General features: G+C 43.6%; 1 protein-coding gene across 1 annotated transcript in view; it reads right to left on the reverse strand.

Moving 5' to 3' along the window:
• BEST3 (bestrophin 3) overlaps positions 1 to 22,907 on the reverse strand; it is a 134,155-nt gene that overhangs the window by 12,497 nt on the left and 98,751 nt on the right. Inside the window, exons 4-9 of the mRNA XM_073650696.1 lie at positions 17,434 to 17,667; positions 9,582 to 9,736; positions 7,972 to 8,049; positions 7,726 to 7,878; positions 7,498 to 7,578; positions 6,363 to 6,514 (exon numbers count right to left, since the gene is read on the reverse strand). Of these exons, the coding sequence (XP_073506797.1) occupies positions 6,363 to 6,514; positions 7,498 to 7,578; positions 7,726 to 7,878; positions 7,972 to 8,049; positions 9,582 to 9,736; positions 17,434 to 17,667 (853 nt within the window). The remainder of the gene's footprint in view (positions 1 to 6,362; positions 6,515 to 7,497; positions 7,579 to 7,725; positions 7,879 to 7,971; positions 8,050 to 9,581; positions 9,737 to 17,433; positions 17,668 to 22,907) is intronic.

The raw sequence follows: 22,907 nt of genomic DNA on the forward strand, positions 1-22,907 counted from the left end.
TCCAGTAACCATCAATGAGTTTCTTACAATGCTCTGCTGGAATTGTAGACCATTCTTCTTTGGCAAACTGCTCCAGGTCCCTGATATTTGAAGGGTGCCTTCTCCAAACTGCCATTTTGAGATCTCTCCACAGGTGTTCTATGGGATTCAGGTCTGGACTCATTGCTGGCCACCTTAGAAGTCTCCAGTGCTTTCTCTCAAACCATTTTATAGTGCTTTTGGAAGTGTGTTTTGGGTCATTGTCCTGCTGGAAGACCCATGACCTCTGAGGGAGACCCAGCTTTCTCACACTGGGCCCTACATTATGCTGCAAAATTTGTTGGTAGTCTTCAGACTTCATAATGCCATGCACACGGTCAAGCAGTCCAGGGCCAGAGGCAGCAACGCAACCCCAAAACATCAGGGAACCTCCGCCATGTTTGACTGTAGGGACCGTGTTCTTTTCTTTGAATGTCTCTTTTTTTTTCCTGTACACTCTATGTTGATGCTTTTTCCCAAAAAGCTCTACTTTTGTCTCATCTGACCAGAGAACATTCTTCCAAAACGTTTTAGGCTTTCTCAGGTAAGTTTTGGCAAACTCCAGCCTGGCTTTTTTATGTCTCGGGGTAAAAAGTGGGGTCTTCCTGGGTATCCTACCATATAGTCCCTTTTCATTCAGACGCCGATGGATAGTACGGGTTGACACTGTTGTACCCTCAGACTGCAGGGCAGCTTGAACTTGTTTGGATGTTAGTCGAGGTTCTTTATCCACCATCCGCACAATCTCGCGTTGAAATCTCTCGTCAATTTTTCTTTTCCGTCCACATCTAGGGAGGTTAGCCACAGTGCCATGGGCTTTAAACTTCTTGATGACACTGCGCACGGAAGACACAGGAACATTCAGGTCTTTGGAGATGGACTTGTAGCCTTGAGATTGCTAATGCTTCCTCACAATTTGGTTTCTCAAGTCCTCAGACAGTTCTTTGGTCTTCTTTCTTTTCTCCATGCTCAATGTGGTACACACAAGGACACAGGGCAGAGGTTGAGTCAACTTTAATCCATGTTAACTGGCTGCAAGTGTGATTTAGTTATTGCCAACATCTGTTAGGTGCCACAGGTAAGTTACAGGTGCTGTTAATTACACGAATTAGAGAAGCATCATATGATTTTTCAAACAGTGCAAATACTCTTGTCCACCTCCTTTTTTAGGTTTGGTGTGGAATTATATCCAATTTGGCTTTAGGACAATTCTTTTTGTGTTTTTTCATTGAAGACAAATTAAATGAAGATAATAATACCAAAGAATTTGTGATTGGAATCATTTTCAGGAAGAAACTGATTATTATCTGACAGAATTGCAGGGGTGCAAATACTTTTGGCCACCACTGTATCCCGTAATAGGGCATATAGACAGAGTTGTCAAAAAGAGAATCTGTCAACAGGTTTTTCCACCGAACCCGAGAGCAACATGATGTAGGGGCAGAGACCCTGATTCCAGCGATGTATCACTTGCTAGGTGTAATTTTGATAAAATTAATGTTTTATCAGCAGGAGATTATCACTAGAAGACTAGTAAACCTGCTGCTATCTAGTCCTCCATATTTTTCAGCTCTGTATAACCCTTCCCCCTCCACTCATTGACAGCTTTATACCTATGCACAGTGTATACAGAAAGCTGCCAATCAGTTGTGTGGGCGGGGTTATACAGAGCTACAGCAGGGGTGGGGTACCTCAGGCCAGTGGGCGGTTTACGGCTCTCGATAACATTTTCTCCGGCTCCAAGGCAGATTCCCAGGGACCACAGTGCTTAGGCCGCAGGCCCATTAATTTCTTCTTGCTCTGTGAGCACAGGCACACAGCATTCACTACTGAGCGCTGAGGCGCGTACAATGAAAGATTACGTCCTGACACCAGTTCCAGCGTCAGGACCTACTTTGTGGGCGGAGTTAGTGCGCTATTTGTACCCGAAGGATGTGTGACAAAGTCACTGGCAAAGTACTGGAGGGGAGATATATAGCACTGAGATTAATAGCTGCAGTAATTGTACATAGGAAAAAGGTTTCAGCACATTAGTGGGTTAAGCAGCCATCTTGGTGCTGCGGTGATTGAATACCTGTAGAGAGGGAGGAACTCAGAGGAAAAATTCACAGACTTTCAGAGCATTGAAAGTAGGATGGGCCTGGAGGTGAAAGCTCTGAGCTGTTTGTTTCACACAAGCTGGATATATGGAGATTGCAGGTCTCCTAGTTTGAATCCCTTTGCTAAAGGACATAGAAGTTGGACTTTAAGCCAGGTGGGCTAACCAGCAGTATTGTATGGACTTGTTATTTTATGTTTACTCTTCTGCCGGACAAAGGCTGCATTTACGTTTTCTGGCAACGTGATTTATGAAGATTGCAATAAACCAGCTGCACTTTAAATAGAAACGGTTCCTGTGTCTGCCTCTTTAAGAAGCCGAGTGTGACGGCTGTGGACAAACTGCATGTCCTGGGCGAAGGCGGTTATGAGCATTGAACAGCGGTCAGACAAAAAGGAGGAGCTGATCAAGCACCTGGTTCAAAGCCCACACCAGCAGCATATGCAACAGCTGCAGCAGTATCGGGAGCAGCAGCAACTCCAACAGCAACAATGGCAGAAGCATCAGGAACAGCTGCAGCAGCAACAGCTGGCACAACAGAAGACAAGTAAGCTGCTTATGTAACAGCTGCAGCAGCAGCAACAGCGCCAGCAGCAGCTCCAACAATACCAGCAACAGAGTCGACAACAGCAGTAGCAGATTGATTTACTCACAGAGGCGGTTCGTGGCATTACAGCGGCTTCAACTCCAATTTCAGCTGATGATTTCTCTGTCCAGAAGGTGGTGAGGAGAGTCTTTCAGAAGATGACCTCAGGTAACGATATAGAGGCCTTTTTAACTGTTTTTGAAAGAGTTGCCGATAGAAACTCCTGCCAGAGCAGTGGGCGGAATTCCTGCCACCATACTTAATGGGGGAGCCACAAAAGGCCTACTATGATTTGGCCTTACAGGATGCCAAAGAATATGAAAAATTTAAAACAGAAATTTTGGCGCGCTTAGGGGTGACAATGTCTGTCATGGCACAAAGCGTCCACCACTGGGCATTTCACCATGACAAACCCCCTCACTCCCAAATGTTTGATCTGCTGCACCGTGTCCAAAAGTGGTTACAGCCATTAGAGTCCTCTACCCCAGCACAGATGGTGGAGCTAATTGTAATGGACCGGTTCGTGCACTCCCTTCTAAGCCCGATGCAGACTTGGGTTGACCAGGGAGATCCTCAGAACGCCAATGACTTGGTCGGACTGGTCGAAAGGTATCAGAGGGTCGACGGGTTTGTGGGGAGGCAACCCATTCCATTCTGGGGGTGGAGGTCAAACAGGTGGTGGGGCGTACAAAGTCCAAGGGGGTGGCAGAGGTCACGCCAAGGCCCTCTTCGGGGGATGTAATTTGCTGAAGATGTCACGGCCTAGGTCATATAGCTGCCCATTGTCCCCTGACCACCGAGCAAATGGAAGCCGGTGTTCATTCTACGCATATCCTTCTTGCAGCGTGGACTGTTCACCCGGCAAGGGGCCTCAAACTTGTCCTGTCAAAGTGAATGGCCTGCAAATGACTGGACTACTAGACTCAGGGAGTTTGGTGACCCTTGTGAGGCACACACTCCCTCTCCAATTGATCCCTGGGAAGAAGGTTGGCGTCTGCTGCAGTCATGGGGATGCTAAAAACTATCCGGTGGCCAGAGTGGTCATTGAGACGGCCCAAGGTACTGAGTCCTATGAGGTCGGCGTGGTCCAGGATTTGTTGTACTCAATTATCATAGGTCGGGACTTTGTGTTGTTTTGGGATTTGTGGGGGAGGGGCCGAGACCTCAATTGCTCTAGTAAGAAACGGGTTGGCCCTAAAATAGTCCTACCAATCTCAGAGTCTGACGAGTTTCCCTTCTGTGTACTGGGTGAAGAGGATATGGTAGTATCCCCTGAGGCAGACATTCCTGAGATAGGGGTGACCAGAGAAAATTTTAGGTTCACCCAACATAGGGACCTAACTCTAAAGGAGGCATTCAATAAGGTAACTATCATCAATGGCATAGCACAGGGGCTGACACCAGGTTTCCCTATTTCATGTTGAGTGGGAACTTATTGTACCGGGTCACTAAGGTGAGGGAGGAGATAGTGGAGCAATTATTGGCTCGAGGACCCTATAGACAAAGGGTGTTGGAGAGGGCCCATTCACATGTCTTGGGGGGCCATCTGGGGGTGGACAAAACTCAGCAACAAGTCATGCAAAGGTACTATTGGCCCAGATGTCACCATGAAATCCTAAAATATTGCAAGTCCTGTCCCACCTGCCAGCTAACCGCTAATACCTCTCTATTCCAAAAACCTCTCATGCCGCTTTCCGTCAAGGCTGGGCAACAGAGAAACCAAGTTGAAACTCCATGTGAGCTGGACAAACCAGAAGGCGACACTAATCGTGTCCCTGTGGCAGAGACACTGTCACCATCCCAGAAACAACAGTGCCGAGAACGTCTTCAGCGGAACCAGGACCTGTTTTCAGAGTTACCAAGACGTACGCAGGTTGATGAACAAGGAAATCTTAAGGGACCACATGTGCAGGTGAACCAAAAGCCACGTAGAATCCCCGAAGTCCGCAGCAAGGTGATTTCGATGGAAGGGGTTAAAAATTACGCGTACCCGATACCCCGCAACAAGCTCATATCGAAGCTAGGGTCAGCTAGATACATCACCTCCCTGGACGTAATGAAGAGTTACTGGCAAATTCTCTTCTCTCCAAGTGCGAAGAAGATGACCTCTTTTACACCTGATGGTTGCTTCCAGTACACCAGAAGCCCATTGAGCCTGCAAAGAGACCCAGCTACTTTCCGGAAGGCCACAGACTAGATCTTTGCTCCTTACAAAAAGTAAGCAGCTGCTTACCTTGGTGATATTCAGCCCAGATTGGGGAAATCATCTGCAGAAGGTCCAGCTCGTGCTGTATGTGTGGAGGAAAGGGGGGTTTACCATAAACCCAGAAGAGTTTGCCATCGGGAAAAAGAAGGGAAAATACCTGGGCTACAGGACTTCATCTTTCATGTAAACACAGGCCTGGGAAGCTGCACAGTAATGCAGATGCCAGTTTAGACTCCCCTATTTGGTGACTGAAGGTGCCAAAAACCTACAGCATTGGGTAGAGGGGGGAATATGTGCCAAAGTTACAGCCAAAGTACTGGAGGGGAGATATGTAGCACTGAGATTAATAGCTGCAGTAATTGTACATAGGAAAAAGGTTCCAGCACACGAGTGGGTTAAGCAGCAATCTTGGTGCTGATTGAACACCTGTAGAGAGGGAAGAACTCAGAGGATAAATTCACAGCCTTTCAGAGCATTGAGTGTGGGGAGGACCTGGAGGTGAAAGCTCTGAGCTGTTCGTTTCAGACATGCTGGATGTATGGAGATTGCAGGTCTCCTGGTGTGAATCCCTTTGTTAAAGCTGGACTTTAAGCCAGGTGGGCTAACCAGCACTATTGTATGGACTTGTTATTTTATGTTTACCATTCTGCCGGACAAAGGCTGTATTTAAGTTTTCTGGCGACGTGATTTATGTAGATTGCAATAAATCAGCTGCACTTTAAATAGAAACAGTTCCTGTATCTGCCTCTTTAAGAAGCTGAGTGAGTCGATCTACCATAGATGGTATAAATATCCAAATGGTCCTTGGCGGATAAAAGATTCCCCACCCCTGCCCTATAGCCACTCCTTCATCAATAACACAATAAAATATTAAGGGACTAATGTAATGTCATGTGTCAGTGAGTACACGAATTGTAAATAAGGATATAATTTAAGGTACTTAGAATGGCAGGATTTATGTTTCTGTACTATAGCACGTTCATTTCAAGCTGTAATGGTTTACAACAGGGGTGGACATACCATTGGTGCAACCTGTGCAGCTGCACAGGGGCCTAAGGGATAAGGGGGCCCACAACCACCTCCAAAGTAGGTAGAATTGAGCATATTGAAGAGCTATTGGACTACAAAGGGCTCATTTATTGTTCTTTCACAGGGGCCCTCTTCTGACTGTGCCAGCTACTGGTTTACAGGATGGTTCCACTACAAATCAGAAGCTGAGATTTACATACTACCACTTAGTCGATTGTTCTTGTATCATGGGACACACATATATTGAAACTCATACACATGGTATGTCAAAATACATTTTTATAGATACTGATAAAAAGAAACATACAGTATTGAAATGTGCTAAAACATGAGCATCGGAGCACCTCCTAAGTTTATAAAGAAGTTGGTAGGAATATAATTTTGACAAATATATGACTCATTAAAGACTTGATAATGATAATTACCCCATATGAACTGTTGATCCCAAAAATGAAGGAATACAGTAGTCAGCAGCTGCAAGTGTGTATGGTGGCCGGACATCAGAATCATTCCAATAGATATCTCTGTTCAGCTTAGGTAAGTTCATATACATTTCGTCTACAGCCATAAGGGAAACCTAGGAACAAGATATACATACCGGTCTATTGTAGAACTTGTAACTATCAATATAACTTAAACCTATTTCACAATGCTGTACTTAGACCGTAATCCTACACATCAGTTCTCAGTAGGACTCACTGACTAATCCTCTGTATTTGACACACACATACATGCCACACATACACACTAGCATATAGGATTAATAGGGTTTTTAAGCACAAGGAAGAGACAGTACTTGGTCAAATCTTGTCAAAATACAAGGAAAACCTCACAAGTTCCTTGAAGACGCTACTGTGCCATAGTTTTACATAGGTCCCCAGAGCAGCAGTGAATTTTATGGACATGACAAATTGTCTCTTCAGAGAGGAAGAAGACTAGAACTCTAGTGCCACCTACAGGAAGTAGCAATCCTAAAAGTCAATAGTGACCCTTTAACGAGCCTTATCACATGATTTAGGATATAAGCCAGAACCAGAAACTCAATTTGCTGACACTGCACTGACGAGGGGCAGTACCACGAAACACAAAGTGTGAGTTCTTGTTTGGCTGGATGAGAGGTGTCAGACCGGTATCCAAGGGGTAACATTTCTTACCCCTTGGATACCGGTCTGACGCCTCTCACCCAGCCAAACCAGAACTCACACTTTGCACTGACGAGGGGCAGTACCCCAAAACACAGTGTCTGCAAATTGAGTTTCTGGTTCTTATATCCTAAGTCATGTAATAAGGCTCGTTAAAGGGTCACTATTGACTTTTAGGATTGCTACTTTGTGGCTACTGTAGGTGGCACTAGAGTTCTAGTCCTCTTCCTCTTGGAATAGACCATTTGCATATTTCCCAGAGGAGCATTGCGGCTTAAAAGTCTCCTCATCGTGACATGCTTAACATGTCACTCTCCACAAGGAGAAATGCTACCCCTTGGATAATGGACATGACAAAAAATTGTGGAAATTTTTGTTGCTCAAATTATTACTAAAAATACAATTTGCATCAACTAACCTGTAGATTTCTATCAATGCACCAGTTAGTCTCAAAATCATCATCATCTTCACCAAAAGGGTTAATGAGTTGTTCAGCCACCTGTATGGAACAACCAAAACAGACTTGTCTTAGTAAAACATATATTTCTTACCACAAACGCTTGATGTTATGTACCTATCCGTATGTTTTCACAAATCGATGCACTGTAATTATTTTGCTGGGAACTCTTTATTTAGAAAGTTTTACCTTTAACCAGCCTGCATAGAAAAAGAACTGTAGGAGAGTGAATACAGGAACGTAAAGATCCAGATCATGTCCTGTGTACGCTTGCTTAGGGTCTAAGAACTGTCGTCCAATTATGCAAGCAAAAAAGAACGTATACACAGCCAGTGTTACTACCTGGAAAATAAAACATGTAGGTTCCTGGTCAATTTTCACAAATTCTAGTATTTCAGTAAATGAAAAATATAATTCTAAAAAAAATATAAGTACCTGCGTATACACCAGAGGAATACCAACCCAATCATAACCAAAGAGGAGACCACACCAGGACCTATACCTGTTCATCTCCTAAAATAAATAACATATTTATAACCCCCAAGTGAAGTGGAACTGTGTTAATAAGCATGCATCTACTGTATATGTATTTGTATGAAGAATTCAACATACTGAAGGCTTAAGGCCCCCAAACACATCAAACTAATGTCGGCCGGACACGTCAATATTGATAGGGTCGGAGGACAGTCTAATGTGTATAGGGGCACTGGCTAACTGATGGTCTGGGAAGATGTCGATTGTGCATGTCCAATTTTGGACTGTCGATCTCATTGTTCTCCCAGAGATAATGCGATGTGTCAGTCTAAAGCTTTCTAGGAGAACACAGGAGCGACTGTCCACTCTTGTGCATGGGAGAGTCGGCTGAGAAGCCTGTCAGCCAAACGATTGGCCAAAGCATCGTTTGGCTAATGTGTATGGCCAGTTTAAACTGCCTAAGGCTGTGTGCCCACTATGCGTTTTTTAAGCGCTTCCGCAGCGGCAATTCCGTGGCAGAAACGCTTAAAAAACACTTGGTAGAAGGTCTGCCATGTTCCCCAATGATAATCCGCATGCGCTGTGCACATGCTGCAGAAATTTCCGCTGCGGATTATCATTGCGGAAAAATCCGCAGCACTACCAATTATTTTGCGTAAGCGCGACGTTTTTGCCGCCATTGACTTGCACTGAATCGCTTAATATCTGCATAACTACATGTGCACATGCGGATATTAAGCGATTCAATGTGCGTATGGTACCCAGGTCTGGAGAAGAGGAGACTCTCCTCCAGACCCGGGTACCATAGTACCTGTAAAAAAAAGAATTTAAAATAAAAAAAAACATTATACTTACCTTCTGATGGCCCCCGGTCTCCTTAGTGATGCATCCTTGCTCCCCGGTGGCTCGCGATGGTCTAAAAGGACCTTTCATTACGTCATTTAGTCATGTGACGGGTCACGTGACCGCTAATGTCGGCGGTCGCGTGACCTGTCACATGACAAATGACGTCATGGAAGGTCCTTTTACACCACCGCGAGCTACCGGGGAGACCGGAGAAGGAGACCGGGGGCCATCGGAAGGTGAGTATAATGGTTTTTTTTATTTCTTACCATTTTTATTCTTTTTTTTAACTAACTTGGTCACACTAGATAAAGTCCATGCCAGTTGCATGGATTTATATAGTGTGACCAAGTTGTCAAGCACTTTTCCAAGTGATGCTAAAATCGCTTGGAAAGCACTTAACAACCCGCATGCGAAATCGCATGTGCAAAATGCGTGACAAACGCTTGTCCCTGGCTGAAAAAACGCATGTAAAATCCGCATGCATTTTTTCTGCCAGGTAGATGCAGAAACGCTCAGGAAAAATCCGAAGCATTTCTGCATTGTGGGCACATAGCCTAAGTCAAAACCAAGTCAATGCTTCTGATTCTGTAAACAAAGTACTTGATTTTTATCTTAACAAAGTGTTCTAACAGTTATTTGTCAGCCCACGCTTTATAGAATATTTTTCCCCCCCAAAACAGAATGGATCCCATTATAGGAAAGTGTCTAGAATATTCTGTACTCACATTTAACATTATTTGCAGATCAACGCTATCACGTATCCTCCCTTCGGTCCTGGCCTTTGATGCTAAATTTCCAAACCAAACGACTGGTACCCAGTATTTAAGATGAGGAGATTTGAGATTGTCAAATAGTTTTCTTTCATCTGATGTCATAAATCCTGTTCAGAAAGAATCATACAAATCTATGGACATTGACAAGGAATAGGTTATTAGTGCAGAGAGAGTTATATAAAATCTTATACAATTATAAGTATTGTTACAAATGAATGGGAAATTCGATCACATCTCTATTGACATTGGCTGCCATCAGGCCCCGTTCTGGATAAAGATGCTAGTCCCATTGGTGGGACCCACATCTACAGTACAATATCTTGTGAATATTCCATAAATGTATAAGATAGGAATACCCTTTTATCTTCATTATTTGAAGAAAATGATGCTACCCTTATTTCTTAAGCTGTCTATACACATTAGATGGATGTGTGCCAAACGATGCTTTGGGCGATCATTCGGCTGAAAGCCCTCTCCCCCATACAAAGGACTGCTCGTGCAGCCGAGCACTTATGTGTTCACTATGAGAAAACAGCCGACAGACATCTCTGACAGCGCTCATCTCCGGAAGAACAAAGTGATCAGCAATCCGCCAGTGCCACCACTAGTTTCAGCTGGGTGTGCGTCCTGGGGCGCACATCCAGTTGATAAGTATTGCAGAGCAGAGGACACTGACTCCCTGCTCCACATTATCTACACACGCCACCAGCAGCAGATGACGTTGCAGATGATGCACCAAAATAACGTCACTGCATTGCACCACCTGTGACATGCATGTGGTGGAGCAAGAAGAAGGAGCTACTCGTCATGGGACCAGGGAGAGGTGTATAGAACAATTTTCTTTCATTTCCATGAGCACCAGAGAGTAGGAGATTATACAATATGGGGGCTAGATAGGGGGATATTATATTTCATGGGGGCCCAAGAAGGGGGGTATTGTCTGGGATCAAAGAGGGTGACATAATACTACACAGATCCAAAGAAGGAGACATACTACATGAGGACCAGAGAGGGGTACATTATACTACATGGTGGCCCAAGTGGAGGCATTATATTGTATGGGGGCACAGTGAAGGAGATTATACTGTATGTGGGCCACAGAGGGGAACAGTGTACTGTATGGGGGTGACAGAGCAAGATATTATTACTATAATGAGGGCCAGAATGTGGTACATTATACTATATTGAGGAACTTTAATAATGTATGGGCCATATTAACAATTCCCCCTTTGTGGCCCCAAAAATTAACAATGCCTCCATTGTGGCCTCATATATTAACAATGCCCCCATTGTGACCTCATACATTAACAATGCCCGCATTGCGGCCCCACACATAAACAATAACCCCCTTGTAGCCTCATATATTAGAAATGCCCACTTTGTGGCCTCAAACATTAAAAATACCCTCATTGTGGCCTGATATTAACAACCTCATTATAGCCCCATGCATTAACAATGCCCCCGTTTTTTACACATGAGGCCACAATTTTCAGTGTTCTGTATAAAGGCATAAAAGGTTACCGCCAACTCCTCAAATCTCAAAGCTCGTTCGCTGTGTCCTACATCAACGCTGCCTCTCTGGACATGTGAAGGGCACCGATGAAACTGAGGTGTGTACACCAGGCTTATTGCTCTTTTTGAGGGAGACAGAGATTTTCAAAGAGCTGATGGTCACACCACTTTTGCATATCATATGACTGACATCCACAAGAGTGAGATAACATGATTAGTGGAACGATTAGTCTGGGAAAGAAACACCCCCCCAAGTAGTCGCCCACTGATTTGCATATACCTGGCCAAATCAAATAACCGATTTTATTGAGATTACTTAAACAGAAAACAAAATAAATGTTTTTTTTAAAGCAGTAGAAAAAGTGGGATAAAGACTTAGGGCTGGTTAGTGGGACATGGGGAACCTATCAGGTTACTTTTATTTGGAAGTTGAATCCCTCGCTGTGCTGTGACATACTATTACACAGTGGCAGAGATGCACTTAAAGGGTTTCTTCAGTGAAAAAAAGGTTAGAATACCGCATTATATTCAACCATTGCTCTATTCATTCCCCATGTGGCTGCCAAACAATTTACTTGGCTTTTTCTGGCAGCCCCATAGAGTATAAATGGAGCAGACCTCCACCGATCAATAACTGAGGGCATATAATTACTTGTTTTCAATAAAGAACCCCTTCAATGCAAAGTACTGTAATTATACATCACAGTTATGGCGTGAGCACAGTAGATGTGTAGGAACCACTAGTATTTTACAGTTGACACTCTTCACTAATGGGATAACACCTAGAATTATTTGTATATAGCTGTAGTGTGGGCCCCTAGAGTCAATTCTACTTTTGGGTGATAGGTAGTGTTGAGCATTCCGATACTGAAATATCGGGTATCGGCCGATATTCGCGGTATCGGAATCCGATACTTAATTCCGATACTTTTAGAATATCGAATACCGGAATCGGAAGTTCCCATAATGCCTGCGCTCTGCAGTGTCTCTGAAGTATGACAAGCTGGATGGCAGCGCTCAGCTGAGATCCAGCCTGTCATCAGAATGCCATCCCAGCGTGGGAGAATTCTCCTGATCGTTTAAAAGCCGGCGGGCGGTAAAAAGCCGCCGGCTTTTAAACAATCACACAGCCCCATACTGCTTCCCCGCAGCCTCCCACCCCGATCCTCCGCTCCCCTCGCCACCTCCCATCCTGATCGTAAGTTAGGACCGGGCGGGGAGCACAGCACCAAGGAGCGGGGAGCGAAGGACCCGGGCGGGGAAGCCGGCAGTGAAAAGACTTCACCGCGGCTTTCCCGTTCTGTGCTGCGCTTTCCCGCCGGTTATTTCAAATGAACAGCTGAGGTATCAGGTGATGCTGATCAGCTGTTCATTTGAAGTAGCCGCGGTGCCCTCAGAGGGTTCATGTGAGTTCATGCTTGACTGCATTGCATGAACTCACATGAACTTTCCCACGGCCGCACAGGTCAGCCTCACCTCCCAGACCATCAGCCCGTCATGATTGGTGTGTGCGGGGTGTCTGTGCGTGTGTCTGCGAGTGTGTGCGGGGTATCTGCGCGATGTCTGCGGGTCTGTGCGATGTCTGCGGGTGTGCACGGTGTCTGTGCGATGTCTGCGAGTGTGCGCGGTGTCTGTGCGATGTCTGCGAGTGTGCGCGGTGTCTGTGCGATGTCTGCGAGTGTGCGCGGTGTCTGTGCGATGTGTGCGGGTGTGTGCGTGCAGGCAGACATAGGCCGATGTGACACTACTACTCCCATCGGCCTATGTCTGTCCCCCGTCCACTCGTGCCAGCAGGATCAGCTCGATGGGAGCAGTAGTTCCCATCAGCCTGATCCTGCTATATAAATTGCCCTACTGTGTCCCCAATAAATTTTAAATACATGTCATTGGTGGCCAGTGGTTACCTAAAATAAATTAGTTCATACATTACCTGTCCCTGCCGATCGCCACCTAAAATAAAGTAAAAAATAAAAAACTACACCTATACTCACCTAGACACCTAATTCCCCGAAGCCATCGATCTCCTGTAATAAAATATAAAATAATAAACCACAACCTTATCCTTACCCCTCCGTAGTAGTCCACGAGTGTCCCACGATGATCTCCAGTTTAGAGCAGCCACATAGAATGTGACCGCTCTGAACCGCTGCCGCCGCTAGAATGACAGCATAAGCGGGTTCGCCGGAGTTCAGGCAGCGCTGCTCCGGTTAGCTGCTTTACGGCCCCGCTGTATCGTGAGAAATTCCCACGGTACAGCAGTGCCGTAAAGGAGGTCTCCGGAGCTGCGCTGCCTGAATGCACTCCGGTGACCTCAGTCAGGGGCTCCCGCTGCCGGGAGCGGACGTGTTCCCGGCAGCGTGAGCTTACAGCAGCCATGCACAGCTGTCACCATCTCCAGATGTGACAGCTGTGCATGGGAGATCAGCGCAGGAACGTGGACAGGTAACTATTTTTTTTTTAGTAAATTAAGAATTAAATAAAATGGTGTGTTTTATTTCAAATAAATTATTTTTTTCTGGGTGTAGTGTGTGTTTTTTCTTTTTAACACTTTGTAGGTTAGTAATGGGGGTGTCTTATAGATGCCCATCATTACTAACCTGGGCTTCATAGCTGCTGGCGCTGACATGAACCCCAGCACTATTACCCCCTGCCACCGCACCAGGGCAGCGTGGAAGAGCGAGGCTAAGTGCCAGAATTGGCACATCCTATGGATGCGCCATTTCTGGGGCGGCTGACGACTGGTGTTTCTAGCCTGGGAGGGGGCCAATATTCATGGCACCCTTCCTGGGCTATTAATATCAGCCCCCAGCTGTCTGCCTAGCCTTTGCTAGCTATTAAAATAGGGGGGACCCCATGTCATTTTTTTTGGGGGGTCCCCCATTTTAATAGCTAGTAAAGGCTAGGTATTCAGCTGGGGGCTGATATTAGTAGTCTGGGAAGCTCCGTGGGTATTACCCACTTCCCAGGCTTCAAACATCTGCCCCAGCCGTCTGCTTAACCTCCGCTAGAGCCTAAAATTATGGGGGATCCCACGCCAATTTTTTTTAAAATAAATCCTTTATTTTAACACTAAATGACATTTGAGGAGTTAATAAAGATGCAGTCCCTAAATTATTATTTATTTTTTAATTAATTTTTCCCAAAAATTTTGACGTGGGCTTTGCCATATTTTTGTATGCCAGCCAGGTACAGCATCCAGCTTCTATGAATGCGCCATTTTCCGGGGTGACTGCGGACTGGAATTTGCACCGGGGGGGAAAAGAAAGCTTGGGCCTCCCTGCGCTGCAGATTCCAGCCCCCAGCTGCCTAGTTGTACCTGGCTGGACACACAAATAGGGAGGCTCCATGTATTTTTTTTTTAAATTATTTCATGAAATTCATGAAATAATTAAAAAAAAATTGATGTGGGGCTTCGCCCTATATTTGTGTCCAGCCAGGTACAGCAGGCAGGAACGGGCTGCCCCCAACCACCAGCTGCCTATTTGTTCCTGGCCGGACACAACAATATAGCGAAGCCCTTTTTTTCTTAATTATTTCATGAATTTCATGAAATAATAAAAAAAAAAAATACGTGGGGCTTCGCCCTATTTTTGTGTCCAGCCAGGTACAACTAGGCAGCTGGGGGCTGGAATCTGCAGCGCAGGGAGGCCCAAGCTTTCTGGGCTCCCCCCGCTGCAAATTGCAGTCCGCAGCCACCCCGGAAAATGGCGCGTTCATAGAAGCGCCATCTTCTGGCGCTGTACCCAACTCATCCAGGGCCCTGGTGCGATGGCTCACTGGGTAATAAAGGGGTTAAGGCCAGCTTGGCATTATCAGCTGGCCCTAAGCCCGAAATTCATGGGGTCACGCCAATATTAGACATGACCACCATGAATTTCTAGTAAAGTATTTAAATAAAACCACAAACACCCAGAATAAAGTCCTTTAATTGAAATAAACACACAATTCTTTATTGTTCTAAATTAAACCATACTTACCATCACGCCCATTCCAGCTGAAGCCAATGATCTCCTGCAATAAAAGAAAAATAATAAACCAACATCATCCTTACCTTTCCATGGTTCCCAGGACAGCTTCAGCTCTGCTACATCGAGATGACAGGCTGGACCGCAGGAGAACGCCGCCATCCAGCCTGTCATCCCGCAGACACTGAGAAGCGCAGGCTTGCTTGCTCTCCTCAGTGTCTCGCTGTGACGGCATAAAGATGAGCCGAGGTCATGTCCAATGAACTCGGCTCACCTCATGCACGTCACTGACAGAGTGGGAAAATTCTCCTGCACTCAGCGCTTCAGCGTGAGAATTCTCCCACGCTGTCAGTGACGTGCATGAGGTGAGCTGAGATCATTGGACATGAACTCACCTCATGCAAGTCACTGACAGCGTGGGAAAATTCTCCTGCACTCAGCGCTTCAGCGTGAGAATTTTCCCACGCTGTCAGTGACGTGAATGAGGTGAGCTGAGTTCATTGGACATGACCTCGGCTCATCTTTATGCCGTCACAGAGAGACACTGAGGAGCGCAAGCAAGCCTGCGCTTCTCAGTGTCTGCGGGATGACAGGCTGGATGGCAGCGTTCTCCTGCGGTCCAGCCTGTCATCTCGATGTAGCAGAGCTGAAGCTGTCCTGGGAACCATGGGAAGGTAAGGATGATGTTGCTTTATTATTTTTCTTTTATTGCAGGAGATCGTTGGCTTCAGCTGGAATGGGCGTGATGGTAGTATGGTTTAATTTAGAACAATAAAGAATTGTGTGTTTATTTCAATTAAAGGACTTTATTCTGGGTGTTTGTGGGTTTTTTTTAACTTTGACTATGGGGTTAGTAATGGGGGTGTCTTATAGACGCCTCTCCATTACTAACCTGGGCTTGATGTCAGCTGGCATTATAAGCTGACATCAACCCGAACCCTATTACCCCACTGCCACCGCTACAGGGCAGTGGGAAGAGCGAGGCTAAGTGCCAGACTTGGCGCATCCTATGGATGCGCCATTTCTGGGGCGGCTGACGGCTGGTGTTTCTAGCCTGGGAGGGGGCCAATATTCATGGCACCCTTCCTGGGCTATTAATATCAGCCCCCAGCTGTCTGCCTAGCCTTTGCTAGCTATTAAATTAGGGGGGACCCCACGTCATTTTTTTGGGGGGTCCCCCATTTTAATAGCTAGTAAAGGCTAGGTATTCAGCTGGGGGCTGATATAAGTAGCCTGGGAAGCTCCGTGGGTATTACCCCCTTCCCAGGCTTCAAACATCTGCCCCAGCCGTCTGCTTAACCTCCGCTACAGACTAAAATTAAGGGGAACCCCACGCCAATTTTTTTTTAAATAAATCCTTTATTTTAACACTAAATGACAAGTACAGTAATCAACACTGTCACTGTACTTCTTATATATGTGACTGACATGTTTCTATCTATCTAATCTATGTGTGATTCTCTATTCCTTCTATTCTAAATTGTCGGGTACCACTGCTGAATTGCCGGCCGGCTTTTTTAAAGAGACGGTGCATGAAAACACTATTATTTTTTTAAATAAATCCTTTACACTAAATGACAAGTACAGTAAGCAACACTGTCACTGTACTTCATATATATGTAACTGACATGTTTCTATCTATCTAATCTATGTGTGAAGCTCTATTCTGTCTGTTATAAATTGTCGGGTACCGCTGCTGAATTGCCGGCCGGCTTTTTTAAAGAGACAGTGCATGAAAACACTATTATTTTTTTAAATAAATCCTTTACACTAAATCACAAGTACAGTAAGCAACACTGTCACTGTACTTCATATATATGTGACTGACATGTTTCTATCTATCTAATCTATGTGTGAAGCTCTATTCTTTCTGTTGTAAATTGTCGGGTACCGGTGTAGAATTAACCTACAAGGAAAGAAAGGGTTTATTTTCATTCCGATATTTGTGTCCCATTGACTTGCATTGGTTTCCGGTATCGGAATCGGCGATATCCGATACTTTTTGGGTATCGGTCCGATCCAATCCGATACGATATTTCCTGATATCGGAAGGTATCGCTCAACACTAGTGATAGGCAATCCAGTCCAACCTTGGCTCCAGCTATCAGTTGGCTGATACCCCCATACACATTAGAGGGTTGGCTGAACCCGTCAATATCAGTGGGCTCAGATGACATTAGTCTAATGTGTATGAGGGACTTCGCTGCCTTCCTATGACCCAATACGTATGTCTATAATTTAAAAAAAAACTTTTATAATCACATTATAAATAACAAAATAGATGACCTACTCGACATTACTTTCATGGGCATTGAATATTTTTATACCTGCTTCCACAACATGGTCCATGGTTGGGAATCTTTTGTAAACGGCAGTGCTAACAGAGCGGAAAATAAGCAACGATGTAAGATTCACATATCGCATAAGTGTCCTGCGAAGTAACCGTCCATATTCATCTCTTCCATGCACATTGCTGGAGATGAGTAACATGAGTCGGTCAGGCCAAGGAAGATTTACAAACTGATTCCACCATCGATTGACTACAAGAGTGACGTAAAAACCTGTAGGGAGAAAAATATCATTTGTAACAGCTACTCATGGCTTAGGCAGGGCATTGTCATGGTCAGTATAATGCAGGGGAAGATGGACATCTACAATACAGCTCACACATATGTGTCACAATAATATTAGTGTTAATGTCCCTATATTATATGTGTTTCTATAAGAAATCAGAATCACCAATCACACTAAATATGGTGGTAGCCATCTGTCAACCTTGGTTTGGCAAATGGTTCAGAGGTTACATTTGATTCAATTTTAGGCATAAAAATGGCAAACATCACAAATGTAATATTTTTCACTAATGAGCCCATAATGGACAGATATGTTTGTACGGTTTTCATGTTAGCAGTTGTGTCAAATGTTTGATATTTCTATGCTGCTGTGCATACCTATATTTCAAAGCAAAATCCACCGTAGCAGAGAGTCAAAATGGCCAAAATGTTGAACCGCTCAGGCATTGTGGCATCAGTCATTAGCTCACCCTAAAAAACTGGTGACTTCCACCAATTGGTATAATGAAGTGGCACCAGTACTAGAGAAAGTAATTTGTTCTATATCCATGTCCCGAAGTAAAGAAGAAGAATGACATCAGAAGAACAGAGCTTACAGCGAATTGGCGACTGATCTTCGGCTCCTTCGTGGACGTCAGCTGTTTACTTCCGGACATGAGCAGTATGCCTCTGAAGGCGAGAAGCGCACACCCAGCTTCAGAAAGAAAGTCGCTCGCATACGCGATGATACCAGCTCTTGCAAATCAGGTTATCACGTCCATATGGGTGTGATAACGTGCTGAGTGGGACGACTAGTCTGGGGAAACAAACGCCCTTTTGACTAGTCAAAAGATTATTTGCATATTAAAAATACTTTTTTAAAAAACATCTGGTAATATGTCTTTCAGGATAAAGGACTTGCTAGGCAGGGAATTTATAAAGGAATATATATTGCACCAAATGCTGGTGGGTTGGAGGGCATGGGGGACCTGTCAGGTTTCTTTTAAAGGGGTTTTCCTACAAACAAAGTTAATTTTAATCATTATTTTAATTAACAGATCTTTGAATAATAATTAGTTTCACAATTGGATGTGTTTAAAAATAATGTCCCTGTGCTGAGATAATCTTATAAATGTGCCCCTGCTGTGTACTGTGTAATGACTGTGTGTCATCATCCAGGAACATGGTCTGATCATACCACATCTCCTGGAGAGGGGAGGACGCAACAGAGAGTATATAGTCAGGATAGCAGCGGAGCCCAAATTATTCTTTCTTTGAGTTAAAACATTGCTTAAATACAAGCAGTGAAATGTTTTGCCTCACAAATAGAATCAGCTGCGATCCAATGCATTAATGTCTGTATATTATTATGCTTCCTCCCCTGGAGGAAATTAAATACATCCAATTGTGGAAATTATTACTATTCAAAGATCTATTAATTAAAATATACCTTGTTGTGGGACAACCCTTTTAAAGCATAAACTGAATACACAAAACTGATGCACATCTTAGGCTGTGTGCCCACAATGAGTTTTTGGTGAATTTTTCACATTGCGTATTTTCACTGCATCGAAGACGCAGCATCTTACAGTTCCTGCAAAGTGAATGGGATTTATTATAATCTCACACCCGCTGTGTTTTTTTTTTTACTCAGTGTAAACTGAACTGTGGTGCATGTTTGAAATCCGCCATGTCAATTTCTCTTGCAGGTACACTGAGCTTTATGTGCAGATTTTTCCCATAGACTTGCATTACATGCGGAAAATCCACAGGTAAAATACGCATATGTGTTTCTAGTGCGCTTCCATGATGGAAATGCATCAAAAACGCAAGAAATCTGGACATAACTATATCAATAAGGTTTTGTCAAAACTCAATATCTACCAGGAAATATCTGCAAAAGCAAAGAAGCTTTATTTAAAACATGACACATCAAAAAGAGACTAAAAATGAAAAGTCAAAAACGCAATAAAAACGCATGTAACCTAATTCACCTGAGGGTACGTGCACACGATCAGTAATCGCTGCGGATTGGATGCAGCACACTTGCACTGTGTGCTATCCGCAGCGGCCAGATGTTACAGTATAGTGGATGGGATTTCAAGAAATCCCATGCCCACTATGCGTCTCTGTGCAGCTGCGGATCACCCGCGGACAAGGATATGCGGAGCGTCTTTCCAGACCGCAGCATTTCAATTTCTCTTGTGGAGTCGTAGTCTCCGCAAGAGAAATTAGATCAGTACAATGTATTGAATGTGGTGAATCTGCATGATTCAATAACACATGAGGATTCACCTGCGTACAGTGCTTTGGACGCAGTATTAAGTATGCTGCCAATACCGACCTTGTGCACATACCCTAATAGGTGCAAAAATGGTGCAAAAATTCTGCAGCGTCAAAAACTCACCAAAAGCTCATCCTGAGAACATAGCCATACGCATCTATGGCCATCTACAAGCAGTGCAATTGCAGTTTTTTTTGGCTGATTTTTATATGCAGAAGTCTGCACCAAACTATGGAATAACAGTCTTCTCTGGTTTATGCATTTTTGCTGTGTTTTTTTGCTGTGTTTGTCCAACGTATGTGATGCATTTTTGGTGCAGATTTGAAGCAGTGTTTTATGTATTTTGTTATAAGCTTTGATATTCCAATTAAAAAGTCAACTGCACTTTTTTACATGTGTTTTTTTACATATGTTTTTTCAGGCACCCCACAGCAACCTATAGAGAAAAAAAACATACTATAAAAAGTACAGTTCAACAGCATCTTTAGACACACAAAGTGCAGGAGATTTCATGATATCACATTTGTTTGAACAATTAAAGGCAGCAGATTTTCAGAGCAAAAAAAATGTAGCAGAAAAGATGCAGAAATTAAGCTATGTGTGAACATGGCCTAAAAGTCCCTCCAAATTTATTTTTTTACCAAATATATTGAGAAGTTATGTGATATATGGTATGGTGCTATGCATGACCAGGGTGTGGACTGTGTTGCCCTCTAGGGGATGATGTAGATGTTGCTATTCAGGGGAAATACAATGAAGATTATCATGGAATTTGTATAATGTTGTGTGTGTAATGTTATTTTTTTGTTTTTTTAATTGAAGATAAATGTTTTTGGAAGGCAGGGTTCTTGGTGTATTTTAATTAAAAAACGAATTGAAATAATCTGCAACATTCATGTATTTATTAATTCCTAATGCAAAATATTTATAGATAATAAATCAGGTAATAAGTAACACGATCGGCTTGTGCATAGTTCATGTTATCCAACAAAGAAGAGAAAACAAAGAAAAATATGCTAAACACTTGGTGTGTAGAAGTAGCATATACACTAGGGGAATCTCCCAACATACAGTGGGTACGGAAAGTATTCAAACCCCTTTAATTTTTCCACTCTTTGTTTCACTGCAGCCATTTGGTAAATTCTAAAAAGTTCATTATTTTTCTCATTAAAGTACACTCTGCACCCCATCTTGACTGAAAAAAAACAGAAATGTAGAAATTTTTGCAAATTCATTAAAAAAGAAAAACAGTAATATTACATGGTCATAAGTATTCAGATCTTTCGCTCAGTATTGAGTAGAAGCACGCTTTTGAGCTAGTACAACCATGAGTCTTCTTGGGAATGATGCAACAAGTTTTTCACACCTGGATTTGGGGATCCGCTGCCATTCTTCCTTGCAGATCCTCTCCAGTTCCGTCAATTTGGAGGATGAACATTGGTGGTCCACTATAGATGTGGTCCACGATAATGTATAATTCGCCTGTCAATTTAAACCTTTTAAATAAGTATTTTTGTAAATACCTTATATTGCCATGTGGTATGTGGTATTATTTGGCCACTATGTGGTGGTAATATGTATCATCACGGTGGTAATCTGTGGTGGTAATATGTGATCTGGTCACGGTGTGGCTGTATTTGTCCCTTGTATGTGGTATTATTTGATCACTATGTGGTGGTAATATGTGATCTGGTCATGATGTGATGGTATTTGTTCCTTGTATGTTGTATTATTTTGTCACTATTTGGTGGTAATATGTGATCTGGTCATGGTGTGCGGTATTTGTCCCTTGTATGTAGTATTATTGATCATTTTAAAAAATGTATGTGACACATTCACTTAAAGAAAAATAAAGAAAAATATACCTAAAAAGAGTATTGGGTGTTTAATTTTTTTTAATAGGTTAGAGTAGAGTAGGGTCCTGCCAAAAGAGTCTACCTCATCGTGGTGTCAGGCTTAAAAAATCTTTCCAAAACAAAAGTTGATGGCTATGTATATGATATGGTGTTCGATGGGATCTGTTCATGTGTGATTGGTGAGAAAGTGGTGCAGAAGTGGAGTTTTTCCAAGAGTTGGCCGTGGGACTGTGTAAAGTTTTGCCAGTATGGGGCCCTGAAATTCCTGGTGGCAGCCCTGATAGGGATGATGGGGAGTGGGTATCTCCGCCTCGTTTTCCGATAACACATCCCCAAAGTCTTTCAGATACCACAGCAGACCCTTCAGATTGACGGCGCATATTTGTACAGATTTTAGACATTTCTTGTAACAATTGGGGCTCCATATAACAATTTCCTTCTTACCTCAATCATTATCAGGAATGTGAAGAAGCAGCAGCCATGGAAGCCCCAGTACCAACCCAGCAGGTAAATTATCCAAAACAAAACAGGAGATGAAGTTTAGAGTGAAGTGCTCCCACTTGGAGAATGAAATCCACTGTTACCCTTTTGACCAAATTCTGGGCTAATGATATTTTGTCAATGATAACAATTTAAATAGGTCTTTCCAAACTAACTGTCCATAATCCTAACTTTAGAACCAGTCCCGAACTGATAAAGTTAGCAGCAGACCCGCAGTCAATGAACGACTATGCTGATAACACCTGCTCCTTGAAGGATAACACCGTATTGATTAATACTTTATCAGAGGAAGAAAAACCTGGTACCTGGACTGGTGTGCCTTGGGCCTACCAGAGAAAATCATTCCTGGGGCCCACTATGTAGCTACAGAGAAATAATACAAGCCCACCAATTGTGAGGTAAAACGTGCTAATATTGTGGTGTAACATAAAAACACAATGGTTTACATTTATCAAAAATTGCGTAATTTGAGCCAAATCTTGTGTACACCAACTCCACTATTCCATATTTATCATATTTCACCACTAATGATAAATTTGGTGCAATTTATTGAAGCACAACATTTTAAGCATGGTTTCACACTTCTCGATGTTAAAAAAAGAGCTGGC

Source organism: Phyllobates terribilis, unplaced genomic scaffold, assembly GCF_046119375.1.
Source record: "Phyllobates terribilis strain yellow unplaced genomic scaffold, ASM4611937v1 Scaffold_11__3_contigs__length_659146591, whole genome shotgun sequence".
In the NCBI taxonomy this organism is placed as follows: Eukaryota; Metazoa; Chordata; class Amphibia; order Anura; family Dendrobatidae; genus Phyllobates; species Phyllobates terribilis.